Genomic DNA, 23,846 nt, shown 5'->3' with positions numbered 1-23,846 from the left:
TTGGCGTAGGGGGTTCCCCTTAAAATCCATACCAGACCTAAGGGCCTGGCATGCCCTGCGCTCGCCGCAATAGGAAAATTTGTTTTTCCTATTGTAGCGAGCGCGAGATGCAGTACCCTGCCCTTGCGTCGTATCTGGTCCGTCGGACCAGCATACAGACGAACGGGCTTTCGGTCAGGAACTCAGTCCGGCGGAGTTACGACGTAAAGATTTGAAGCAGGCTTCAAATCTAAAGCACGTCGGATTTCCGACCGAAACAGTCCGTCGGAAGTCCGATGCAGTCCGATGCAGACCACACACGGTCGGATTGTCCGCCGGATTTGGTCCGTCTGACTTTTGTAGCCGAAAAGTCCGCCCGTGTGTACGCGGCATTAGGGTTTTTTGTGATTATGGATTAAACAACACAGTAGTCTTTTCAGACAGTTCCATACACAAAATCTCAGTTCCCTTTTTCAGATATTATTCTAACTTTCCCTCTGATTAGTACAGACAAGACTCCAATTCCAAGATGACCACACTATCTCCTGAGGTCTCATCAAAGAGCCATTTCCCTTCATGAGCGATCATGTACTGTCCAAGTTATATAACAGCACAGTCCTGGAAAAGTATGAGAACTGAGGAGTTTTGAATGACAGCAGCTTTATTGCTATCCCATGACGAGGTCACTTAGTCTGGTGTTTGTTGAGCCTTTGCTATGTCATACTTCTACTTGCTGCCAGCACAGCTGCTCTTCCATCATGTTAATCAAGGTTTCTGCTTCTATCACAGTGCGCTTCACCTTTCCCCGGCCTGATGACTCAGGAAATCTGCTGTCGGGGTTCTGGAGTAGCTTGGGGCATCCATGACTGTACCCCCTGCCCCGGATACCAAGGTAAGTCTATCAGCCCCTGTCAAGTGAGAATTGTGGTGCTTTCCAGCTCTAAAGAGGTTTATTCAATGAGGAAGGTAGAGCATCACTTCTAATTTTTATCTATGGCCAAACTAACATTCTTTAACCAGTAAATATGAAAGTCAGGCAGAAAAGAAAACAGTTATTCTAGAGTATGAAAAATATGTAAGAACCTGCGCTGGAGCATATATACTTAATAAATGATAAAGCAGCCACTTAAGAAAGTAGCGCTAAATAAAAAAAAAAATGATTCAATAATAAACCAATACAATAAATAAAGTGAAAGACAAATAAGGTGAAAAAATATAGTGACAAAAAAACATAATATGTGACAAAATAAAATCAGTCCATGAGGATGGGCCATAGTTAGGACAGCCCTATCTATACCAACATTAATACTTGTCAATTATCAGCAGCAAGGATCTCCAGATCTGCGTGGCTACACTTAGGAAACTGGGACCAGTCTATATATTTTAAACAAATGAATTAACAGTGAAACAAAACAAACACCAGCAACCAAAATACACAGCAAAGGTGAAAGTACAAGTGAACCATAAACCATAAAAAAATCAAGCTGGTAATGGCGCATTATTATGAACACAGGTGTATCTGCGTCTTCTCGAGCTTCCTCCGCCTGTTTACTGCTGTATCATCGAAAGGCTACGATCTCCAGAGAGACAAACGTGATGACGTCACGATTGCAGGCCCGCCGCGATTGCAGGCCCGGTAATGCACCATTACCAGCTTGATTTTTGTAAGTGCAATCCTGCTTATTTCTATTAAACCAGTTTTAAACATATTACACCATGGGCGACATTCTTTTTTATATCTTTGAGTGATAAAGATCCAGCTGATTAGGATATCCGTTCAGGTTTCTGGGAGACCCAATTCCCTGGGCTTGGTGAGACCGCCGTTGCGGTCATCCCTGCGGGTAAGGAGACTACATGCTCACTTTGGGTGGACACCCTATTTGGATGAAGGCTTTCCACTATCCTTTTTACGGTGATCAGCTGTTTATACTCTCATGAACATTCTCCAACAATTTCTGTTACCTCTTTGGGACTTTATTATAATTCCTTTTTTATATATTTCATGACCATCCCTCTTTTTGGAATTTCTTTGATGTTTTGTTATTTCATATTCTGCATCAATGTGCCTTTGTAGTTGTGACTCACATCATTGTCACTTATAGGCTTTTATTCCTATATTTTTTATGTGTTTCTAACGAGATTTATTTATTTTTTATTTTTTAATTTAATTTTCAGTTTTTCACTTACACTTTTTTATTATCACTGTATGATCATTTAATTGATTGCTTGTGTTAAAAAATTTATAGGGACACTGTTTTAGTTTTCCACCTTTCATGTTTCACCACTACTGAATGTTAATTCATTCTTTATAACCAATTTTTCTTGATCTACATTCTTGATGTGTAGGGACATTGCTTTAGTTTTTTATTTATATTTTTCACCACTACTGAATGGCAATTCGTTTGGTTTCTATATTTATTTTTTCTGATCAATATTTTCAGCGCTGCACCCACCCCACATTTTTCATTGTTATAATGGCCCCACCCTAACACGTATGTATAAAGTTTGTCAAGAAATGAAATGTATAATGAAATATGAAGGGGCCTCTGAATATACACCACTGTGGGGGAACAAGCAATATGCAGAGATTTGTAAGTTGGAGGGGGTTTGATCGATGGAGCTCCCAGGGGATTCAATATGTAGCGCAACTTTACACTCATAATATACTGAGATCCTTTCAGGACCTTAAGGAGGCATTCCAACTCCCCCGCCATGATTTCTTTAAATATCTACAAATATGTCATGCATTGCAGGCTCAGGATAGAAGTGTCAAATTATATGTCAGTCATGTGCCACTTCTAACCTCTTTGGCCAAAGTTTCTGAGAAGAAAGGTCCTATTTGATTTTTGTATGACCAATTGATGGTCAAGACCCAAGATACCTCCAAATGCTAAGGCAGACGAGGGTGAGAGAAAGACCTAGGCGATATATCAGATGATGATTGGTAAACCATTCTAGAGGGAGTGCCTTCTGTATCCTTGTCATCTGCACAGCGTCTGACTCAATTGTTCATCATACACAGAATGTATAGGACTCCAGAGAAGCTGTTTAAATGGGGCAGAAGGGTCACTCTGGAGTGCCCTCTTAGCCCACAATCTCCTGCGGATCTGCTTTACATGCTATGGAAGTGTTCCAAGCTGGTCAGTTACTGGCGTGAGCTGGTGAATACCATAAATGGGGCTTATTCTGCTCACGTTGCCCTGGATCCTAAAGTATCCTTGTTGGGGTGCGTAGATGAGGGGGCATATCCGCTGGAGATAGTAACACCCATTAACAGGCTATTGTTCATAGCGTGTAAACTTATCGCTATGAAATTGTTATCGCCGAGTCCACCATCATTTGAGGAATGGCGTACTCAAGTAAACGACACCCTCCTGAAAGAACAACAAGTCTACCGAAATAGGGGCACACCGAATACATTTTACAAACTATGGGAACCATGGCTGCCGGTGCCTGGCCTGGCCCCATTTTAATTGGTGTCCCTCAGAATACTGCAAAGTAGCTAACATTGTTGCTGAGCCTGCACATATGCAGATACATATTAATGTATAAAGATGTGTGTGTAATCTTTTACCCTGGTAGATAGGTAAACTCATGGTGATTATATACATTACAAGGAGTTTGCTCAAAACTAATGCCGTGTACACACGGGCGGGCTTTTCGACCAGTATGGTCCGAAGGAACGAATCCTTCGGACAATCCGACCGCGTGTGGGCTTCATCGGACCTTCAGCAGACTTTTTCTGATGAAAATCAGACGGACTTTAGATTTGGAACATGTTTCAAATCTTTCCGACAGACTCGAGTCCAGTCGAAAAATCCGTTCTTCTGTATGCTAGTCCGACGGACAAAAAATGACACAAGGGCACCTATTGGCTACTGGCTATGGACTTCCCTATTCTAGTCCCTTCGTACGTCATCCCGTTCATACCAACGGACTTTCGAACGGACTTTAGTCCGTTCGTGTGTGGGCAAGTCAAGTCGTCTGAAAGACCGTCGTAACTCCGTTGAAAGTCCGTTGGAAGGAACGTCGGACGTTTGATTCTGAAAAGTCCGCCCGTGTGTACATGGCATAAGAGCTGAGGCCAAATGCTTTAGAATTTTTAGGTAGCAGGGCCTCTGCTTCTCTAGGCATTGTGTTTCTAGTATGTCTGATGTGTAGATGCCTAAACAAGTATTATAGTGAACACCTACTTATATCTCTTCAGGTTAATGCATATTCGATGGAAAGTATAGATATGTGCTTCAGTAGGGTTCAAAGCATATAGATATATATATAGATATATATATATCTATATATATTTATATATATAGATATATATAAATCTATATATATATATATATCTATATATAGATATAGATATAGATAGATATACTGTGTATCTATCTATCTATCTATCTATACGTTATAAGTAGCATGTGAATTGTTTACTGTTGTACTATGCACCACATTTCATTCTACCTCTTTTTCTTCTTTTTCTAAGTATGGTTGTATGTAAACATGTAAAAACCTTAATAAAACTATTGTTTAAAAAAAAATGTAAGTTTAAAGCTGGACATACAAAACTCAGCTTACTGGATGAACAAAAGAAATCTAACAGATTCCTCCATCCATGCCAAACAGCACAGATGAACATATCTCCATTTGCAGCTATTGTATTCTGACAGGTGATGCCTGCGGCTGTCAGAATACCCAAAACATTACTCGTGTCTGACTGGATGCACATTTACAGAGTCACAGTCTGATCATTGGGGAATCGGCAACTGAGGAAATGCTTCCTCCTGCCTGCAGCAGACTGATAACATCATAGCCTAGCAAATATCAACTGTCTAGAGCTCAATAAGTGCTATGATAAAAAAAAATCCACAGGTTTTCTCTCTATTGCTGTGTGTTGTGACATATTAGGAATTAGAAGTTCATGCAGACTTGTACATTTATTAAAAGGTCCACTTTAACTACTCTGTGAGTGTTTATTTGCTTTTGTTATTATCCTGAGATCTATGGCTGCTGTCAGTGACAGTAGATCAGTTAATAAGTGTGTGCCTAGGACCTTGGTAATTGGAGCAAGCCCTTGAAAGAAATAGACAGCAATACCCTGAGTCATATACTGTATATGTTGGCAGAGGTGTCCTACTCAATTCCAGCCACAACGTTGGGGAGATTTCCCCTCACACCTTACCCTTATCCCTTTGACGCCAGGAAAAAAATCAGGGGGCTGGAATCATTCAAACAGTACGGCACAAATAATAAAAATTTAAAAATAACAGAGGTTCTAACATTTTTTTTTTAAGTGCGGTATTTACTGCACTTAACATTATTGTAAACAAGGTGCAAGGCCCAGGTCACCCCCCCCCCGAACCCCCACAACCACTGAGCCGGAGTTGTGGGGAAGAGGCCCTTGTATTCATCAACATAGGGACATGGAGCTTTGGGGGGCCTCCCTCCCAAAGCACCCCCCCATGTTATAAACTGTGGCTTGGTATGGTTCAGGAGGACAGGAAGGGGGTGCACCTTCGTTCCCCCTCCTTTCCTGGATGCTCAGATAAGGGTCTGGTATGGATTTTTTGGGACTTTGTGAGGGACTTCAGGCCAATCTTGTTTTTTTTTTTGGCATTAGGTCCCCCCTCAAAAACCCATACAAACCCCAAGGGGCCTGGTATGGACTGAGGGGGCAAGGCTGCATGCTGTTTTTTTTTTTCACTCTCGGTTTTATTGTTTACATTCAGGGAAGAGTCATGGTTGTTACAAAGTTGGTGGCTGCCCGCTTCTTAACAACCAGCAGCTCTGAGCTGAACAGTCACATTTAACAGTGGTAAGAATACCACTGCTAAATGTTTCAGTTCCCGCTGCAGCTGGTCTGCAGTAAAATAATGTGCAAAAACATTTAACATGCGTTTTTTTGGGAATTGCATGTTTATGAGTTAAATACTGTATGCCTTATTTTAACTCAGATAACTATGCGTTATTTAACTCTTAGTGAATTGAGCCCTCAGTCTGTTTTGCTGCTCCAACCCTACTGGGAAAATGTCCCTGGATTTCCCATCACGAGTCATGGTGAAAGGTGAAAGTGAGGGGCAACAGTAATAAGAACCTGATGGGGGCTCTAACCTTTTCTTACTCCACACAAAACAAAAAAAGCAATTGTTCAGAGTTGAGCTTTAAATATTTGTTTATATGCTCATTGTTATAATAGCAACTATAAACCAACTCTGAATGTGTACAATTACCTATGATATGAATCTGCTTTTTTTAAATGTAATTTTGTTCCAGCGTTGCTATTTTTTACATTTTTTTTTTTTCATAATAACAGCAAATTTAGAGTTGAATGGGCCACGGAGGTTTATTTTCACTTCCTTTTGTTATAAACATGTTGCACATTCCGTGGAACAATCTGCAACTTTGTTTACAAGGATCCCTGACCCCTGATTGTATAAATGTTCCTTTTTGCGTGTTAAGTGAAAAAGTGAACAACTGGAACATCACAGAATGTCCCCGAGCGATGATGGATGGGGACACTTAGAACTGGTGCAGAGTATAAATTACCAGCGCCATTCTTCATACCCCAAGAAGCAAGCAGCCAAACCTTTGAGGGGGTTCATTCTTTTTCCAGAAACCACCCACATGATCCTGCTCGGAAAGAGCCTTGCCAAAAACACATCTGTCCTTACCAAGAGCCCAGAGATTGTGTCCATCTGTGATAGATAAATGTGATTACAAAACAGACGAGAACTTTATTGGGTTCAGCAGAGGTCTCCCTCTCTCATATCTGTGAACCGCCGAGGGACAAACTGTCAAGAATTCTTCCAAAAAGATAATTTTATGGTATAGTTTAGCAGAAGGCCAGGCTAATATTTATCATCCCTTTTAATTAGATGACGGTATACAGAAAAGCTCTTTGTAAACGGAGAAATAAAAAAAAAATCGGTGTAAGCCTACCTACAAGAAGAATCTACCTTTTATGTGGGTGATTTATGATTGCTTTACTCAATTTCCGAAAGTCGAATAGTGCAGGCCTCATTCTCCAGAATTGAAAGGGTGAGAGTACCACACGACTTTCAGTTTATGAAACCGATTACCGCTTAACAGCCAAAGTTTAGGTTTTTGAAAAGACCGAAACACAGACTATTCCACCTGGTGTTACCAACTCTAATGCTGTGTACACACGACCGGACTTTTCGACCAAACTGGTCCGACGGAACGAATCCGTCGGACAATTCGATCGTGTGTAGGCTTCATCTGACCTTTTCTGTCGAAAAATCTGTCAGATTTTAGAAATAGAACATGTTTCAAATCTTTCCGAAGGACTCGAGTCCGATCGAAAAATCCGTTCGTCTGTATGCTAGTCTGACGGACAAAAAAAGGACGCAAGGGCAGCTATTGGCTACTGGCTATGAACTTCCTTATTCTAGTCCGGTCGTATGTCATCACGTTCGAAACGATCGGACTTTTATGTGATAGTGTGTAGGCAAGTCCGTTTCGTTGGAACTCCGTCGGAACTCCGTCGAAAAGTCTTTCGGGGTCGAGTCCGATGAGAAGTCCGGTCATGTGTACACGGCATAACACGTTTCACTCCTACAAAGCGCTTATTTGCTCTATGAATAAACTTTGTGTAGGAGTAAAACTCATTTGTTGGTAACACCACGTGGACAAATCTGTGCATCAGCCTTTTCAATAAACCTGAACATTGGCTTTTAAAAGTGAGCGGATTCCTTCCTTTTTTATTAAAGACTGGAGTGTTGCACATAGAGCTGTTCATGACTGTTGAGCACATGCACCCAGTGTCCAAGGACTAGAGAGAAGGGGGTAATGCTTGTAGTGGGATACTATTCTATTACTATACCGATAGATTTATTATACACCAATGAACAGTCAAAAAGTAAAAAGTCAACATGTTTCAGGGATTTGCAAACTCCCCCTTCACCAGGGTAAGAAAACAAAGCAACATGAACACCAAATCAGAAGATAATTCTACAAATACCCATAACATGATGGTCATGTGTCAATGATTATGACTCTAATGAGATATATATCAAATCAGTCTGATGCACCTTTACCTTTTCTACTTCCACAGAAGGGGCCGTAGTTGGCGTTTTTTCAGGATCCTCCTGTCCTAAGGGCTATAGCAGAAGCAATGGAACATGTATAGGTAAGCCATTTTACACATTACGTATAGCTCATTCTTACCCTTTTTTTTAAATTAGACCTCCTCTAAAATCCTTCTTTTTAAAACAGATATTGATGAGTGTAAAGATCCATCCTTTTGTCAAAATGGAAAATGCATCAACACTAGAGGGAGCTTTTCCTGTATGTGCAAAGAAGGATATCTTCTGGATGCCTCACGAAGCAGCTGTATATGTGAGTGAGATTTCTTGTAAAATGTAATATCCCTAAATACCCAGAGGCAAAAATCTGATGAGACCAGGGTTCAGAGATGGTCTAAAGCAGTGTTTCTCAACTCCAGTCCTCAAGGCGCCCCGACAGGTCATGTTTTCAGGATTTCCATTATTTTGCACAGGTGATTTGATCAGTTTCACTGCCTTAGTGATTACCACAGCCATTTCATCTGAGGGAAATCCTGAAAACATGACCTGTTGGGGCGCCTTGAGGACTGGAGTTGAGAAACACTGGTCTAAAGCAGGGATGTCAAATTCAAATTCATCACGGGCCACATCAGCATTATGGTTGTGTTTAAAGGGCCGATTGTATCTGTAAGACTATAGAAATGTATCCAGGGCTTTTTTTTTCTCAGAGAATAGAAGCAGTATATGCAATAAGTACCAGGAGTGCTTTATGTGTGGAGTTCAGGGATGCGCTATTTACAGTGTTCAGTTTCTGGGGTTCCCTATGCACAGAGTTTAGGGGTGCACTACGAACCAAATGCAGGGTTCAGGGAGGCACTATGTACAGAGTGCAGAGTTGAAGGGTGTGCTGTATACAGAGTTCAGGGTTGAGGAGTGTGCTACATACTGATTGCAGGGTTTAGGGGTGTTCTATGCACAGTTCAGAGCTCTCTTTCACAGGTTGTCCACATCTTACTTCCACCCCTACCCTGGGTGCGTGGGCCACAAATGGCAAGGCGGGCTGCATTCACCCCGTGGGCCACAAATGGCAAGGCGGGCTGCATTCACCCCCTGGGCCACAAATGGCAAGTCGGGCTGCATTCAGCCCGCGGGCCTTGTGTTTTACACATGTGGTGAAGAGGGTAGTACCCTTTGTCTTTCTCATGAAATACCCAGATACCCTTCTTGTTGCTTTGGGAGGTGTAGTGCTAATGACACTTTTACATGCCTAGTGGATTTGCCCGATGAGTCAAAGTTTTTGGTCTCAAATCTACAAGATAGTTTATACCATCCTAAACAGACCCCCCCCCCCCAAAAAAAAACAAAACAATGGAAGCTCTCTTGAACAAAAAGCAATCTGACTGTACCAAATAGTAATTTCATTAATTTACCCATGTTTTTACTGCTAGCGTTTGCCATGTTCTAGAAAAAGATAACTATTCCCTTTGGCAAACTTATAGTAGAACTATACCTTTTATTTTTGTTTCAAATTCAGTATGAGGGTGTCATAACCCCTGTCATTTTTAGTCATCTGTGTCCCATTGGGGAGATTTCCTTTCACTTCCAGCCCCATGAGAGGAAATCTTCTCTGAGAAAATCTCTTGGTGTCACCAGGGTCACCAGAACTAGTGCCCCCATTGAAAGATTTCCCCTTTAATCCTGTTCTAGTGACAACCCAAAATTTTGGGTTTTATTATCACTTCCACTATAAACAAATAGAGAGGGCGAATCTCACAGACAGCAATAAATACCTGACAAATGTTCTAATCCCTCCCCACTCGACTAAGGTTTTGCCTTTAGTTCTACTTTAAGTCTCGTATAAGCTTATGTATGGCATTTAAGAAAATGGTAGCTACGTAGGATGATAGATTGTCTAAATTTCACAAAATATTGGACCTTTGGATTACACACTATTTGCAGGTGAAATTTGACTTCTCGCTATTTCATTTTTCTTGGCCGAGCCTGCAGTATTTGAGTCCTATCTCTGTGAGCACGTTTACCCCCTTACTTTTTTTTTTTTTTTCTTCTACCACCTTTGCCTGTCAGTTTTTCCTCCTTTCCCTTCCTCCACATGTCCACCTTTCCCTTTGCTTCTCTTCTCCTTCTTCCTTCTCCTTTACTTTCTCTTTGCTTGTTCTTCTCAACCTACATCCCTCCATACCCCTTAGTTGCTCACAAAGAGGTTTTTTCCCTTCCACGTTATTTTAATTTAAATTTCTGGGATGTCCCTAGGGTGGATACTTCTAGACTCATGACCTGTATCTTTATGCTGAATGAAGGCCTTGCTAGGCCATTTTCATACAATGTCAATCTGAAGTAGTGTGAGGCTCACATAATATCTCTATTTATCTGTTCTGACACGTAAAAATGTGGTTAATTTAATAAAATTTAGTGAAACAGAGATGGAAATGTTCTTCTGTCATTTGATAGCAGAGATGGAAATGTTCCCTCTAAACATTTTTTTTTTAAATCAGAAAAGTTTTATTAGGAAATATAACAGGAAACAAAAAAGTACTACGCATATGAAGATCCATAACAGCTCCACAAATACCTTGAGCTTTCCCATACTTTGTTACATATGTCATTAAATGAAACAGTAATGCAGACTTGAAAAAAACAAAAAGGAACATTACAAAAAGCACCTCCTGTCTTAGCACTAGCCGTCAATCATACAGTAACAAACAGTAGTCATATGGGCCTGACTTAGCCAATAAATGTTCCAACGGGTTCAGGCCTAATGTGTGCAGTCATGGACCTCAAGTTGTCAAATTTATGGGAACGTCCCCTATGCTGATAGATGTATTTCTCTAATCTAAAAGTTTCTCCCATACATTGTATCCATTCTTTGTGGGATGGGGGGACAGTAGACTTGCAATTCCTAAGTATTACCCTTCAGGCTTCAAAAAGAGCTCTAGCAACCATCTCTCGTGTGAAAGCTTGTAGTTGGAATTCATCCAAAATGCCCAGAAGGCAAGGTTTAGGGTCAAGTGGTATGTAGATCTGTAACACAGAATTTATGGTGTTCAACACTCCCACCCAATGAAGATGCTGTTTTGGACACCTCCAGGTTAAGTGAATAAGGTCTCCATGATCCCTTAAGCATTTGCCATATGTGGGGGAGTCTAAGATACCCATTTTATGCAACCTGGCCAGGGTATAGTGGGCATACAGATCATAGTAAAAAAAAAAAAACGCAATGGGCGGGGTCCTGATGACCAGTATCGTTAGTCAAATCAGGTAACAGGTTACCGGCTCACCTAATAAGGTGGTGTTCCTTGTCAGAACAGGAGAAGTAGTCAAAATAAAAGGAGATTGGGGATAGGACCCAAGGTGTCCTTACCTTCAGTGAAGGAAAAGGAACAAACTGCGGTTTAACCTGATATAACTTTATTAGAACAATTAGTAGAAAAACATTTTAATCATTGAAAGGAAAGCATAAACAATAGGAGATTGCATAAGGTAAAAACTGACAACGTTGTCACTTAAAAACGCATGCCCATGAGCTCAGCCATATCCAAGTCATCCACACGTGTCAATCATCTCAAGTCATTAAGTGTGACTTAATATATAATGCTTACATATGTTTAGGCGAGGTGAGTTCCGGGAAACCTTGGTAGCACAAGTCGGTACCCGTATTGTGCTTAAACATGGACCTCCAGACTCCCTATATGCCTATAGAGTTGCTGCATTGAGTCTTTACAATGTTAAAGAAAGCATTAGTTATCTCAGACAAATAAATGCAATTCTGGCTAGAAAGTATTCCTGATAGTTAGTGAACAGGACAGGTTTGATTTCTGGATGTAGCACTATCAATCATAGAGATAATATATATATATAATAAAAATAAAAAAAAATGCAGCACGCTGTGATGCAGGCATGCGACTTGAGTCCAGGAGAAACAATAGATCCACAACAAGCTTGTTAGTCATTCAGCACCATGTTTCCATGAAACATTAAAGATAGCACCGCATATGGATTGGATCGGAAAATATAGTCAGCTGAGTCAAAATACAGAGCCTCCAAAGAAAGAGAGAAAAAAAAAAAAAAAATTTTTAAATTCTCTTTCCCTTTCCTTCTTCCCTTTCTATTCTTTAAATGTTCAGGCTGTGATTGCTTGCTGGATATACCAGTTGAAAAGAGACTCACTGTTTAGATGATATTAGATTGGTGCTCAATAGCAGCGACAAGGTGGTGAATCCAGAGTCCTTTGCAGGGGTCCACAGGTGTGCAGGATGCAAATCTCTGTATTCCTAGTCCTGGTGACACGCACAGGATGTTATCCACTCAAAACCAGCATGGGGCCGCCTGGCCATTTACTTCCAGTTTTCAGTTGTTTGTGGATTTCCAGTTTGCGGAGATAGGATGAGGGCTAAGGAGTGATGAAAAGCCCAAGTTGGCTATCAGCAGAGGGCATGCGTAGGCACACACACCGACATGTTTCACCCACTTGTGACGTGGGTTTCTTCAGGGTGAAGTGTTTGCATGAACAGAATCCTTTTATAGGCAGAGTGACACTCAGTGAATTACTTCCTGTTATATCACTTCCTGCCTAGACATGGTCATGTTAACCCCATAGGGGAATTCAGACTGCTGTAAGGAAAAAGTGTTTTTACACAGCTGCCATCTTGTGGCAGTATATGACTATTGCAGTTCATAGTATAATCATTGATGTAAAAGGTAAAATCGCCATTCACAAGTTGACATTTTATGCTTTTAATCACATCTATTAAATTCAATAGTAGTTATATTAAGATATGAATGTAAAGCTAAATACAGATAGATACATTTATACAGACTGAGGCTTATTATGATATTTTGACAATCGATCAATTCAGTGAAGATCAACTTATGGAGTCAGGAATACCTGTAAATTCAGCTCAGTGTTTAATCCATTTGGCGCGAGCGTCCCCAGCCGAAAAATCCACTCCTTTTCTTTTTGAAGTAGTATCAGGTCGAAGTCACCTCTTCTTACTGGAAGTTTTAGAGCATAGAACCCCTTAATTTTGAGTCCGTTTGTTTCCCTATTATGATATTTTGAAAAGTGTTCTCCTATGGGGGTATCATCATCTGGGGATCGAATGCTTGAGAGGTGTTCCCCTATACGGACCTTTAAAGGACGCTTTGTTTTGCCTATATACAATTTATGACAGGAACATTCCAGCATATACAGTACTCGTGTAGTATTGCAGTTAATGAAATGTTTAATTTGATACACCTTTCTTCCTGTTGCATCTGTAAATGAGTCAGATCTATCTACAAATCTGCAAATATGGCATTTTCCACAAGCATACATCCCTCGCAATGGAGGCAGGTCCGTGAGCCAATTGCGTGGATTGGGTCTGGTATATTCAGATCTGACGAGTTCATCAGTCAGATTTTTGGCTCTTCTTGCTACCATGAAGGGTTTAGGGCCAACTATAGAAGCCATCTGGGGAGCTCGAGTCAGTACGTGCCAATGTTTAGTCAAGATCGTTCGCACATCTTCCCACTGTGTACCAAACGTGGTGATGATTTTCACTTGATCAGAAAGGCTCTTGTTGGCATCTTGGTCATTCTTTGGTATTAGCAGTTCTTTCCGGTCAATTGCAGATGCTCGTTTTCTTGAGTTCTTTAAAGATCTATGCGGGTAACCCCTTTCTCTAAATCTTTTATAGAGTTGCTTTGATTCAGCCTGATAGTCTTGATCCAGTGAGCAGTTGCGTCTAATTCTCAGAAATTGCCCTGTTGGTATACCTCTGACCAGGGACTTGGGATGATGGCTGGTTGCCTCAAGAAGGGTGTTTGCTGCTGTTGCTTTACGAAATGTTTTCGTGGACAGATGGTCTCCATCAATCCTTATTAGGAGGTCCAGAAAAGAAATTTCGTTCAAGTCGTAGGTAAATGTTAGGCGTATATTACGGCTGTTTTCATTCAGTTCACTCAAAAACCCTTCAAGAGATTCGACAGACCCCTGCCAAAGCAGCAGGACATCATCGATAAATCTTAGCCACAATTTGGCATGGTCTAGATAAGATTCAGAGCAATAAACAACTTCCTCTTCCCAATAACCAAGATGTAAACATGCGTAGGAAGGTGCCCAAGGGGCCCCCATAGAGGTGCCTTGTATTTGTCTGTAATAGACCCCTAGGAATTCAAAGCAGTTGTTAGTCAGGGCAAACTGCAGCATCTCAAGGATGAACTCATTCTGAGGTCCAATACGTGGAAATTTCTGGTCAAGAAAGTGTGCCACTGCTGCCAAGCCCCATGCATGGGGTATAGATGTATAAAGAGACTCTACATCAATGCCTACCAGGAGAGTTCCAGGAGATACGGTTACCTCTTCAATTTTTGCTAATACATCAAGGGTATCTCTAATGTATGAGGGTAACTCAAAGACCATTTCTTTCAGTAGGGCATCTAGGTATCTTCCAATTTTCTCCAGAGGACCCTTCACCGCTGAAACGATTGGCCTGCCTGGTGGGTTCGTCAGGGATTTATGGACTTTAGGAATGATGTAGATTGTAGGGATATTAAACTCCTTCACTTTCAGATACTCATACTCATTCCGAGATGAGAAGAGGCCGGCTTCCTGTGCAAACAGAAGTTTAAAATTCAGTTCATTGATTATAGAGGTAAAAGGATTAGCAGGAAGTTTTTCATAGGTGGATCGGTCATTTAACTGTCTCTTTATCTCATTTTCATAGTATTCTGTTGAAAGCAATACCACATTGCCCCCTTTGTCGCTTTTCTTTATCACCAAATTTGGTGCCTCCTTCAGCTCTCGTAAGGCCCGGCGTTGTTCAGGATCCAGGTTGTCTTTTCTTCCTCTTTGCCAATTCACCTTAGTAAGGTCATCTTGAACCAGATCTAAGAAGACCCCCAACCATCTATTTTTTCGGAAAGGGGGCATTTTTGTTGATTTTATAAGTAGATTGGCATCTCGTTTCAATGGGCTAGAGGGAGTAGAGATGGATTGGTCATCATCCTTACTTTCCATTAGTAAGGAGGTAAGTATATCCAGATCTTCATCATCTTGGGATTTAGTTGGCAGGTTTTCATCTTCGTCTTGGGTAGGTCTTTGATGTAACTGTCTTAGATAGACTTTTCGTAAAAACAAAGTGATGTCTTTATATACCTCAAACTCGTTCATTGACCCAGTAGGTGAATAAGAGAGTCCTTTTTCAAGCAATTTTCTATGCCTTTCTTCCAATTTAAATTCTGAGAGGTTGATAATAGTCTTGGAGTGTTGATCTGGATGAGGGTTTAAGGAAGTGATGTCTGATGATAGTGGGGAGATTATTTCTGTCATTTCTGCTGGCTCCGGGTATTGACCCTGGTCGTTTCTCCTCTGTCCCCAGCACTCTTGTATTTTCCTTTTCCTCTTCCTCTTGTTCCTCTTGTGGGCTTTAGGATCCCTTTGGTAGCAGTTGTCTCTTCCAAAGGTGAGCGTTCTTCTCCTAAAAAACCAACCATTCTTTCTGTATCTTCGTCGCTTTCTGAGGTATTTGGTGTTCCTCTGGTTGAGGAGCGTGACCATTGTCGGCCTTTTCTTGAGGTGCTTCTACCCCTAATCTTAGTCAGATCAAAGATTTCTCCCTTGGCCCAATCGTCTAAATCCCTTTGGAATTTGGATTGTTTAGTGTGTCTTAAATTTTTTTGTGTTTTAATGACTTCTTTTTTCAAAATTTCATTTTGTTTTTCAAATTCCAGTTGGTCCTTGAAGGGTTCAAGTTGTTGCAGACTAGCCTCAATTTGTGACTGTAGCTCAGAAGCCTGTAGTTTTTCCTCCTCCACTATGAGTTTCATTACAGACAGACCATGATCAATACATTCCTGCTTCCATTTAGTTAGAAAACGTTCATTATGTAGATGTTCTGCTGGAATGACACGCTCACGTAACCCTCGGGGGATTAAACCTTTAGCAATATAGGTTTCTAGAGATAGAATGTCCCATTTCCTATTTAGTTGTTTTATTGTGAGCTTTTTATGTAGTTTAAATAAATTTTTTATTGATTCATCAGCAGAGGGAGTGGCTTCTTCCCCTCTGTCGCTGAAAGTGAGTCTGATTTCCTCCTCGATGTCATCTCCAATTACAAACGCCATCAGTGTGCAAGTATCTATCTGAGCAGTTACACTTACAGCAGTAATAAATGCAATCCTATTGTAAGGCTTTCTAATGTCAAATAACACTTCCCGCCTCAGGAATGATCCAAAAGATCACAAAGGCATACAGATCATAGTAAAAAAAAAAAAAAAAAAAAAAAAAAAACGCAATGGGCGGGGTCCTGATGACCAGTATCGTTAGTCAAATCAGGTAACAGGTTACCGGCTCACCTAATAAGGTGGTGTTCCTTGTCAGAACAGGAGAAGTAGTCAAAATAAAAGGAGATTGGGGATAGGACCCAAGGTGTCCTTACCTTCAGTGAAGGAAAAGGAACAAACTGCGGTTTAACCTGATATAACTTTATTAGAACAATTAGTAGAAAAACATTTTAATCATTGAAAGGAAAGCATAAACAATAGGAGATTGCATAAGGTAAAAACTGACAACGTTGTCACTTAAAAACGCATGCCCATGAGCTCAGCCATATCCAAGTCATCCACACGTGTCAATCATCTCAAGTCATTAAGTGTGACTTAATATATAATGCTTACATATGTTTAGGCGAGGTGAGTTCCGGGAAACCTTGGTAGCACAAGTCGGTACCCGTATTGTGCTTAACCATGGACCTCCAGACTCCCTATATGCCTATAGAGTTGCTGCATTGAGTCTTTACAATGTTAAAGAAAGCATTAGTTATCTCAGACAAATAAATGCAATTCTGGCTAGAAAGTATTCCTGATAGTTAGTGAACAGGACAGGTTTGATTTCTGGATGTAGCACTATCAATCATAGAGATAATATATATATGCTTTCTTTAACATTGTAAAGACTCAATGCAGCAACTCTATAGGCATATAGGGAGTCTGGAGGTCCATGGTTAAGCACAATACGGGTACCGACTTGTGCTACCAAGGTTTCCCGGAACTCACCTCGCCTAAACATATGTAAGCATTATATATTAAGTCACACTTAATGACTTGAGATGATTGACACGTGTGGATGACTTGGATATGGCTGAGCTCATGGGCATGCGTTTTTAAGTGACAACGTTGTCAGTTTTTACCTTATGCAATCTCCTATTGTTTATGCTTTCCTTTCAATGATTAAAATGTTTTTCTACTAATTGTTCTAATAAAGTTATATCAGGTTAAACCGCAGTTTGTTCCTTTTCCTTCACTGAAGGTAAGGACACCTTGGGTCCTATCCCCAATCTCCTTTTATTTTGACTACTTCTCCTGTTCTGACAAGGAACACCACCTTATTAGGTGAGCCGGTAACCTGTTACCTGATTTGACTAACGATACTGGTCATCAGGACCCCGCCCATTGCGTTTTTTTTTTTTTTTTTTTTTTTTTTTTTACTATGATCTGTATGCCTTTGTGATCTTTTGGATCATTCCTGAGGCGGGAAGTGTTATTTGACATTAGAAAGCCTTACAATAGGATTGCATTTATTACTGCTGTAAGTGTAACTGCTCAGATAGATACTTGCACACTGATGGCGTTTGTAATTGGAGATGACATCGAGGAGGAAATCAGACTCACTTTCAGCGACAGAGGGGAAGAAGCCACCCCCTCTGCTGATGAATCAATAAAAAATTTATTTAAACTACATAAAAAGCTCACAATAAAACAACTAAATAGGAAATGGGACATTCTATCTCTAGAAACCTATATTGCTAAAGGTTTAATCCCCCGAGGGTTACGTGAGCGTGTCATTCCAGCAGAACATCTACATAATGAACGTTTTCTAACTAAATGGAAGCAGGAATGTATTGATCATGGTCTGTCTGTAATGAAACTCATAGTGGAGGAGGAAAAACTACAGGCTTCTGAGCTACAGTCACAAATTGAGGCTAGTCTGCAACAACTTGAACCCTTCAAGGACCAACTGGAATTTGAAAAACAAAATGAAATTTTGAAAAAAGAAGTCATTAAAACACAAAAAAATTTAAGACACACTAAACAATCCAAATTCCAAAGGGATTTAGACGATTGGGCCAAGGGAGAAATCTTTGATCTGACTAAGATTAGGGGTAGAAGCACCTCAAGAAAAGGCCGACAATGGTCACGCTCCTCAACCAGAGGAACACCAAATACCTCAGAAAGCGACGAAGATACAGAAAGAATGGTTGGTTTTTTAGGAGAAGAACGCTCACCTTTGGAAGAGACAACTGCTACCAAAGGGATCCTAAAGCCCACAAGAGGAACAAGAGGAAGAGGAAAAGGAAAATACAAGAGTGCTGGGGACAGAGGAGAAACGACCAGGGTCAATACCCGGAGCCAGCAGAAATGACAGAAATAATCTCCCCACTATCATCAGACATCACTTCCTTAAACCCTCATCCAGATCAACACTCCAAGACTATTATCAACCTCTCAGAATTTAAATTGGAAGAAAGGCATAGAAAATTGCTTGAAAAAGGACTCTCTTATTCACCTACTGGGTCAATGAACGAGTTTGAGGTATATAAAGACATCACTTTGTTTTTACGAAAAGTCTATCTAAGACAGTTACATCAAAGACCTACCCAAGACGAAGATGAAAACCTGCCAACTAAATCCCAAGATGATGAAGATCTGGATATACTTACCTCCTTACTAATGGAAAGTAAGGATGATGACCAATCCATCTCTACTCCCTCTAGCCCATTGAAACGAGATGCCAATCTACTTATAAAATCAACAAAAATGCCCCCTTTCCGAAAAAATAGATGGTTGGGGGTCTTCTTAGATCTGGTTCAAGATGACCTTACTAAGGTGAATTGGCAAAGAGGAAGAAAAGACAACCTGGATCCTGAACAACGCCGGGCCTTACGAGAGCTGAAGGAGGCACCAAATTTGGTGATAAAGAAAAGCGACAAAGGGGGCAATGTGGTATTGCTTTCAACAGAATACTATGAAAATGAGATAAAGAGACAGTTAAATGACCGATCCACCTATGAAAAACTTCCTGCTAATCCTTTTACCTCTATAATCAATGAACTGAATTTTAAACTTCTGTTTGCACAGGAAGCCGGCCTCTTCTCATCTCGGAATGAGTATGAGTATCTGAAAGTGAAGGAGTTTAATATCCCTACAATCTACATCATTCCTAAAGTCCATAAATCCCTGACGAACCCACCAGGAAGGCCAATCGTTTCAGCGGTGAAGGGTCCTCTGGAGAAAATTGGAAGATACCTAGATGCCCTACTGAAAGAAATGGTCTTTGAGTTACCCTCATACATTAGAGATACCCTTGATGTATTAGCAAAAATTGAAGAGGTAACCGTATCTCCTGGAACTCTCCTGGTAGGCATTGATGTAGAGTCTCTTTATACATCTATACCCCATGCATGGGGCTTGGCAGCAGTGGCACACTTTCTTGACCAGAAATTTCCACGTATGGGACCTCAGAATGAGTTCATCCTTGAGATGCTGCAGTTTGCCCTGACTAACAACTGCTTTGAATTCCTAGGGGTCTATTACAGACAAATACAAGGCACCTCTATGGGGGCCCCTTGGGCACCTTCCTACGCATGTTTACATCTTGGTTATTGGGAAGAGGAAGTTGTTTATTGCTCTGAATCTTATCTAGACCATGCCAAATTGTGGCTAAGATTTATCGATGATGTCCTGCTGCTTTGGCAGGGGTCTGTCGAATCTCTTGAAGGGTTTTTGAGTGAACTGAATGAAAACAGCCGTAATATACGCCTAACATTTACCTACGACTTGAACGAAATTTCTTTTCTGGACCTCCTAATAAGGATTGATGGAGACCATCTGTCCACGAAAACATTTCGTAAAGCAACAGCAGCAAACACCCTTCTTGAGGCAACCAGCCATCATCCCAAGTCCCTGGTCAGAGGTATACCAACAGGGCAATTTCTGAGAATTAGACGCAACTGCTCACTGGATCAAGACTATCAGGCTGAATCAAAGCAACTCTATAAAAGATTTAGAGAAAGGGGTTACCCGCATAGATCTTTAAAGAACTCAAGAAAACGAGCATCTGCAATTGACCGGAAAGAACTGCTAATACCAAAAAATGACCAAGATGCCAACAAGAGCCTTTCTGATCAAGTGAAAATCATCACCACGTTTGGTACACAGTGGGAAGATGTGCGAACGATCTTGACTAAACATTGGCACGTACTGACTCGAGCTCCCCAGATGGCTTCTATAGTTGGCCCTAAACCCTTCATGGTAGCAAGAAGAGCCAAAAATCTGACTGATGAACTCGTCAGATCTGAATATACCAGACCCAATCCACGCAATTGGCTCACGGACCTGCCTCCATTGCGAGGGATGTATGCTTGTGGAAAATGCCATATTTGCAGATTTGTAGATAGATCTGACTCATTTACAGATGCAACAGGAAGAAAGGTGTATCAAATTAAACATTTCATTAACTGCAATACTACACGAGTACTGTATATGCTGGAATGTTCCTGTCATAAATTGTATATAGGCAAAACAAAGCATCCTTTAAAGGTCCGTATAGGGGAACACCTCTCAAGCATTCGATCCCCAGATGATGATACCCCCATAGGAGAACACTTTTCAAAATATCATAATAGGGAAACAAACGGACTCAAAATTAAGGGGTTCTATGCTCTAAAACTTCCAGTAAGAAGAGGTGACTTCGACCTGATACTACTTCAAAAAGAAAAGGAGTGGATTTTTCGGCTGGGGACGCTCGCGCCAAATGGATTAAACACTGAGCTGAATTTACAGGTATTCCTGACTCCATAAGTTGATCTTCACTGAATTGATTGATTGTCAAAATATCATAATAAGCCTCAGTCTGTATAAATGTATCTATCTGTATTTAGCTTTACATTCATATCTTAATATAACTACTATTGAATTTAATAGATGTGATTAAAAGCATAAAATGTCAACTTGTGAATGGCGATTTTACCTTTTACATCAATGATTATACTATGAACTGCAATAGTCATATACTGCCACAAGATGGCAGCTGTGTAAAAACACTTTTTCCTTACAGCAGTCTGAATTCCCCTATGGGGTTAACATGACCATGTCTAGGCAGGAAGTGATATAACAGGAAGTAATTCACTGAGTGTCACTCTGCCTATAAAAGGATTCTGTTCATGCAAACACTTCACCCTGAAGAAACCCACGTCACAAGTGGGTGAAACATGTCGGTGTGTGTGCCTACGCATGCCCTCTGCTGATAGCCAACTTGGGCTTTTCATCACTCCTTAGCCCTCATCCTATCTCCGCAAACTGGAAATCCACAAACAACTGAAAACTGGAAGTAAATGGCCAGGCGGCCCCATGCTGGTTTTGAGTGGATAACATCCTGTGCGTGTCACCAGGACTAGGAATACAGAGATTTGCATCCTGCACACCTGTGGACCCCTGCAAAGGACTCTGGATTCACCACCTTGTCGCTGCTATTGAGCACCAATCTAATATCATCTAAACAGTGAGTCTCTTTTCAACTGGTATATCCAGCAAGCAATCACAGCCTGAACATTTAAAGAATAGAAAGGGAAGAAGGAAAGGGAAAGAGAATTTAAAAATTTTTTTTTTTTTTTTCTCTCTTTCTTTGGAGGCTCTGTATTTTGACTCAGCTGACTATATTTTCCGATCCAATCCATATGCGGTGCTATCTTTAATGTTTCATGGAAACATGGTGCTGAATGACTAACAAGCTTGTTGTGGATCTATTGTTTCTCCTGGACTCAAGTCGCATGCCTGCATCACAGCGTGCTGCATTTTTTTTTATTTTTATTATATATATATATATTATCTCTATGATTGATAGTGCTACATCCAGAAATCAAACCTGTCCTGTTCACTAACTATCAGGAATACTTTCTAGCCAGAATTGCATTTATTTGTCTGAGATAACTAATGCTTTCTTTAACATTGTAAAGACTCAATGCAGCAACTCTATAGGCATATAGGGAGTCTGGAGGTCCATGTTTAAGCACAATACGGGTACCGACTTGTGCTACCAAGGTTTCCCGGAACTCACCTCGCCTAAACATATGTAAGCATTATATATTAAGTCACACTTAATGACTTGAGATGATTGACACGTGTGGATGACTTGGATATGGCTGAGCTCATGGGCATGCGTTTTTAAGTGACAACGTTGTCAGTTTTTACCTTATGCAATCTCCTATTGTTTATGCTTTCCTTTCAATGATTAAAATGTTTTTCTACTAATTGTTCTAATAAAGTTATATCAGGTTAAACCGCAGTTTGTTCCTTTTCCTTCACTGAAGGTAAGGACACCTTGGGTCCTATCCCCAATCTCCTTTTATTTTGACAGGGTATAGTGGGCCCTCAGGAGTATATACAATTGCATAAGTCTCTATGATAAGTCAAGGGAGCATCCTTCTAAATATTCTATGGATTATTTGTACTTTCTTGGATCTGCATTTTAACATTTATGTTTTATCTTAGCCCATCATGTGATCTCAGAAGTTAAGGGCCCCTGTTTCCGGATTTTGAGGGAAGGCGGTTGCTCTCTCCCTATCCTCCGCAACATCACCAAACAGATCTGTTGCTGCAGTCGTGTGGGCAAAGCTTGGGGCAAAGCATGTGAAAGCTGCCCTTCCTTTGGTACAGGTGAGAATCCATCGATGGATTTTAATATTTTGCTCCCCCTACGCAAATTTTACTGCAGTGCAAGATACAATTGCTGGTATTTGGCTATGTTTTGTAGATGGTTTTAAGGAGATCTGCCCTGCTGGGCCTGGATACCATTACTCTGCATCAGACCTGAAAATCAACCACCGTTATGTGGGACAAGATCAGGCCATAGTACCAGTACAGCGTCAACCTGGATCCAGGACGTCTGTGACCACTGCAACTCCACCCCAGAGGCCCGTCACAGGTAAAAGCTAGAGTTTTATAGATTTATAACCAGTTTCCTTTTGCCACAAACATATGTACCCTCCTAGCTTTTTGCATGCTCCATACATTTAAATGAATGATGAAAATCATAGTACTCCCCTTAAGCCTGGTACACACGATGAGATTATTGGACGAATGATCGTCCATTTTTATTTGCACCCCAGTCTCATATAAAAAATGAAGAGGTTAGTAAAGTATGAAAATTTTCATACGACAGAAAAAAAAAATTGGAAGTGATATATTGTATTATATTTTTGTTAGAAAACTGATTACTCGAAAATAGCATGATCTGGTATCGTACGAGAAAATATTTTGTGTTTGTCCCTTCGGATATTTTCGGACAAAAGCTGCAAGCTAACGATCAGATTATCGTACGATCGCTTCAAAAGCGGTATTTTTTGTACGATTTTCTGAACATGTGTACGGGTCTTTAGAACGCTTAATCTGCTTTTCTCCACAGATTGATGGCGTCATCTTTGTTCAGGCATCAAGCAGGATCGGCATATATTTCCTGGACTGACATGTTGTCTCGGAGATGATGCAATCATCTAAATCCTGGGGCCTGTGCAGTTCTTTGCTGTGTTCACAAATACTGTATGTAACACAGATCATCCCCTGCTGCAGTCTTTACGACTTGCTACAAGGTTACAATGTCGCAGCCAAATCAGTGGGGAAGAGGAGACTGGGGAAATGCTTCTTCCCGCAAAAACTGTGGCAACTGTATCTCTTCCCATACCCTCACTCTGTGTTTTCTTTTCATGCTGTTTCTTGTACCATTATTCCTCCCTGAACCTATTGGCTTCTTTGAGAATTTGAACTGCCTGTTGGCTTTCATTGTCTTGTAAAAGA

The 23,846-nt window shown here is 40.7% G+C and overlaps 1 protein-coding gene across 2 annotated transcripts in view; it reads left to right on the top strand.

Moving 5' to 3' along the window:
* The window catches only part of LTBP4 (latent transforming growth factor beta binding protein 4), a 288,242-nt gene that overhangs the window by 200,204 nt on the left and 64,192 nt on the right, over window positions 1-23,846 (top strand). For both annotated transcript variants that reach the window (XM_073598500.1, XM_073598501.1), the window contains exons 8-12: window positions 769-871; window positions 8,051-8,125; window positions 8,212-8,334; window positions 22,545-22,709; window positions 22,807-22,977. In XM_073598500.1, the coding sequence (XP_073454601.1) occupies window positions 769-871; window positions 8,051-8,125; window positions 8,212-8,334; window positions 22,545-22,709; window positions 22,807-22,977 (637 nt within the window). The remainder of the gene's footprint in view (window positions 1-768; window positions 872-8,050; window positions 8,126-8,211; window positions 8,335-22,544; window positions 22,710-22,806; window positions 22,978-23,846) is intronic.

Source organism: Aquarana catesbeiana, linkage group LG09 (assembly GCF_042186555.1).
Source record: "Aquarana catesbeiana isolate 2022-GZ linkage group LG09, ASM4218655v1, whole genome shotgun sequence".
In the NCBI taxonomy this organism is placed as follows: Eukaryota; Metazoa; Chordata; class Amphibia; order Anura; family Ranidae; genus Aquarana; species Aquarana catesbeiana.
The sequence above is the reverse complement of the archived record's forward strand: the minus strand, read 5'-3'. Positions and strand labels throughout refer to the sequence as shown.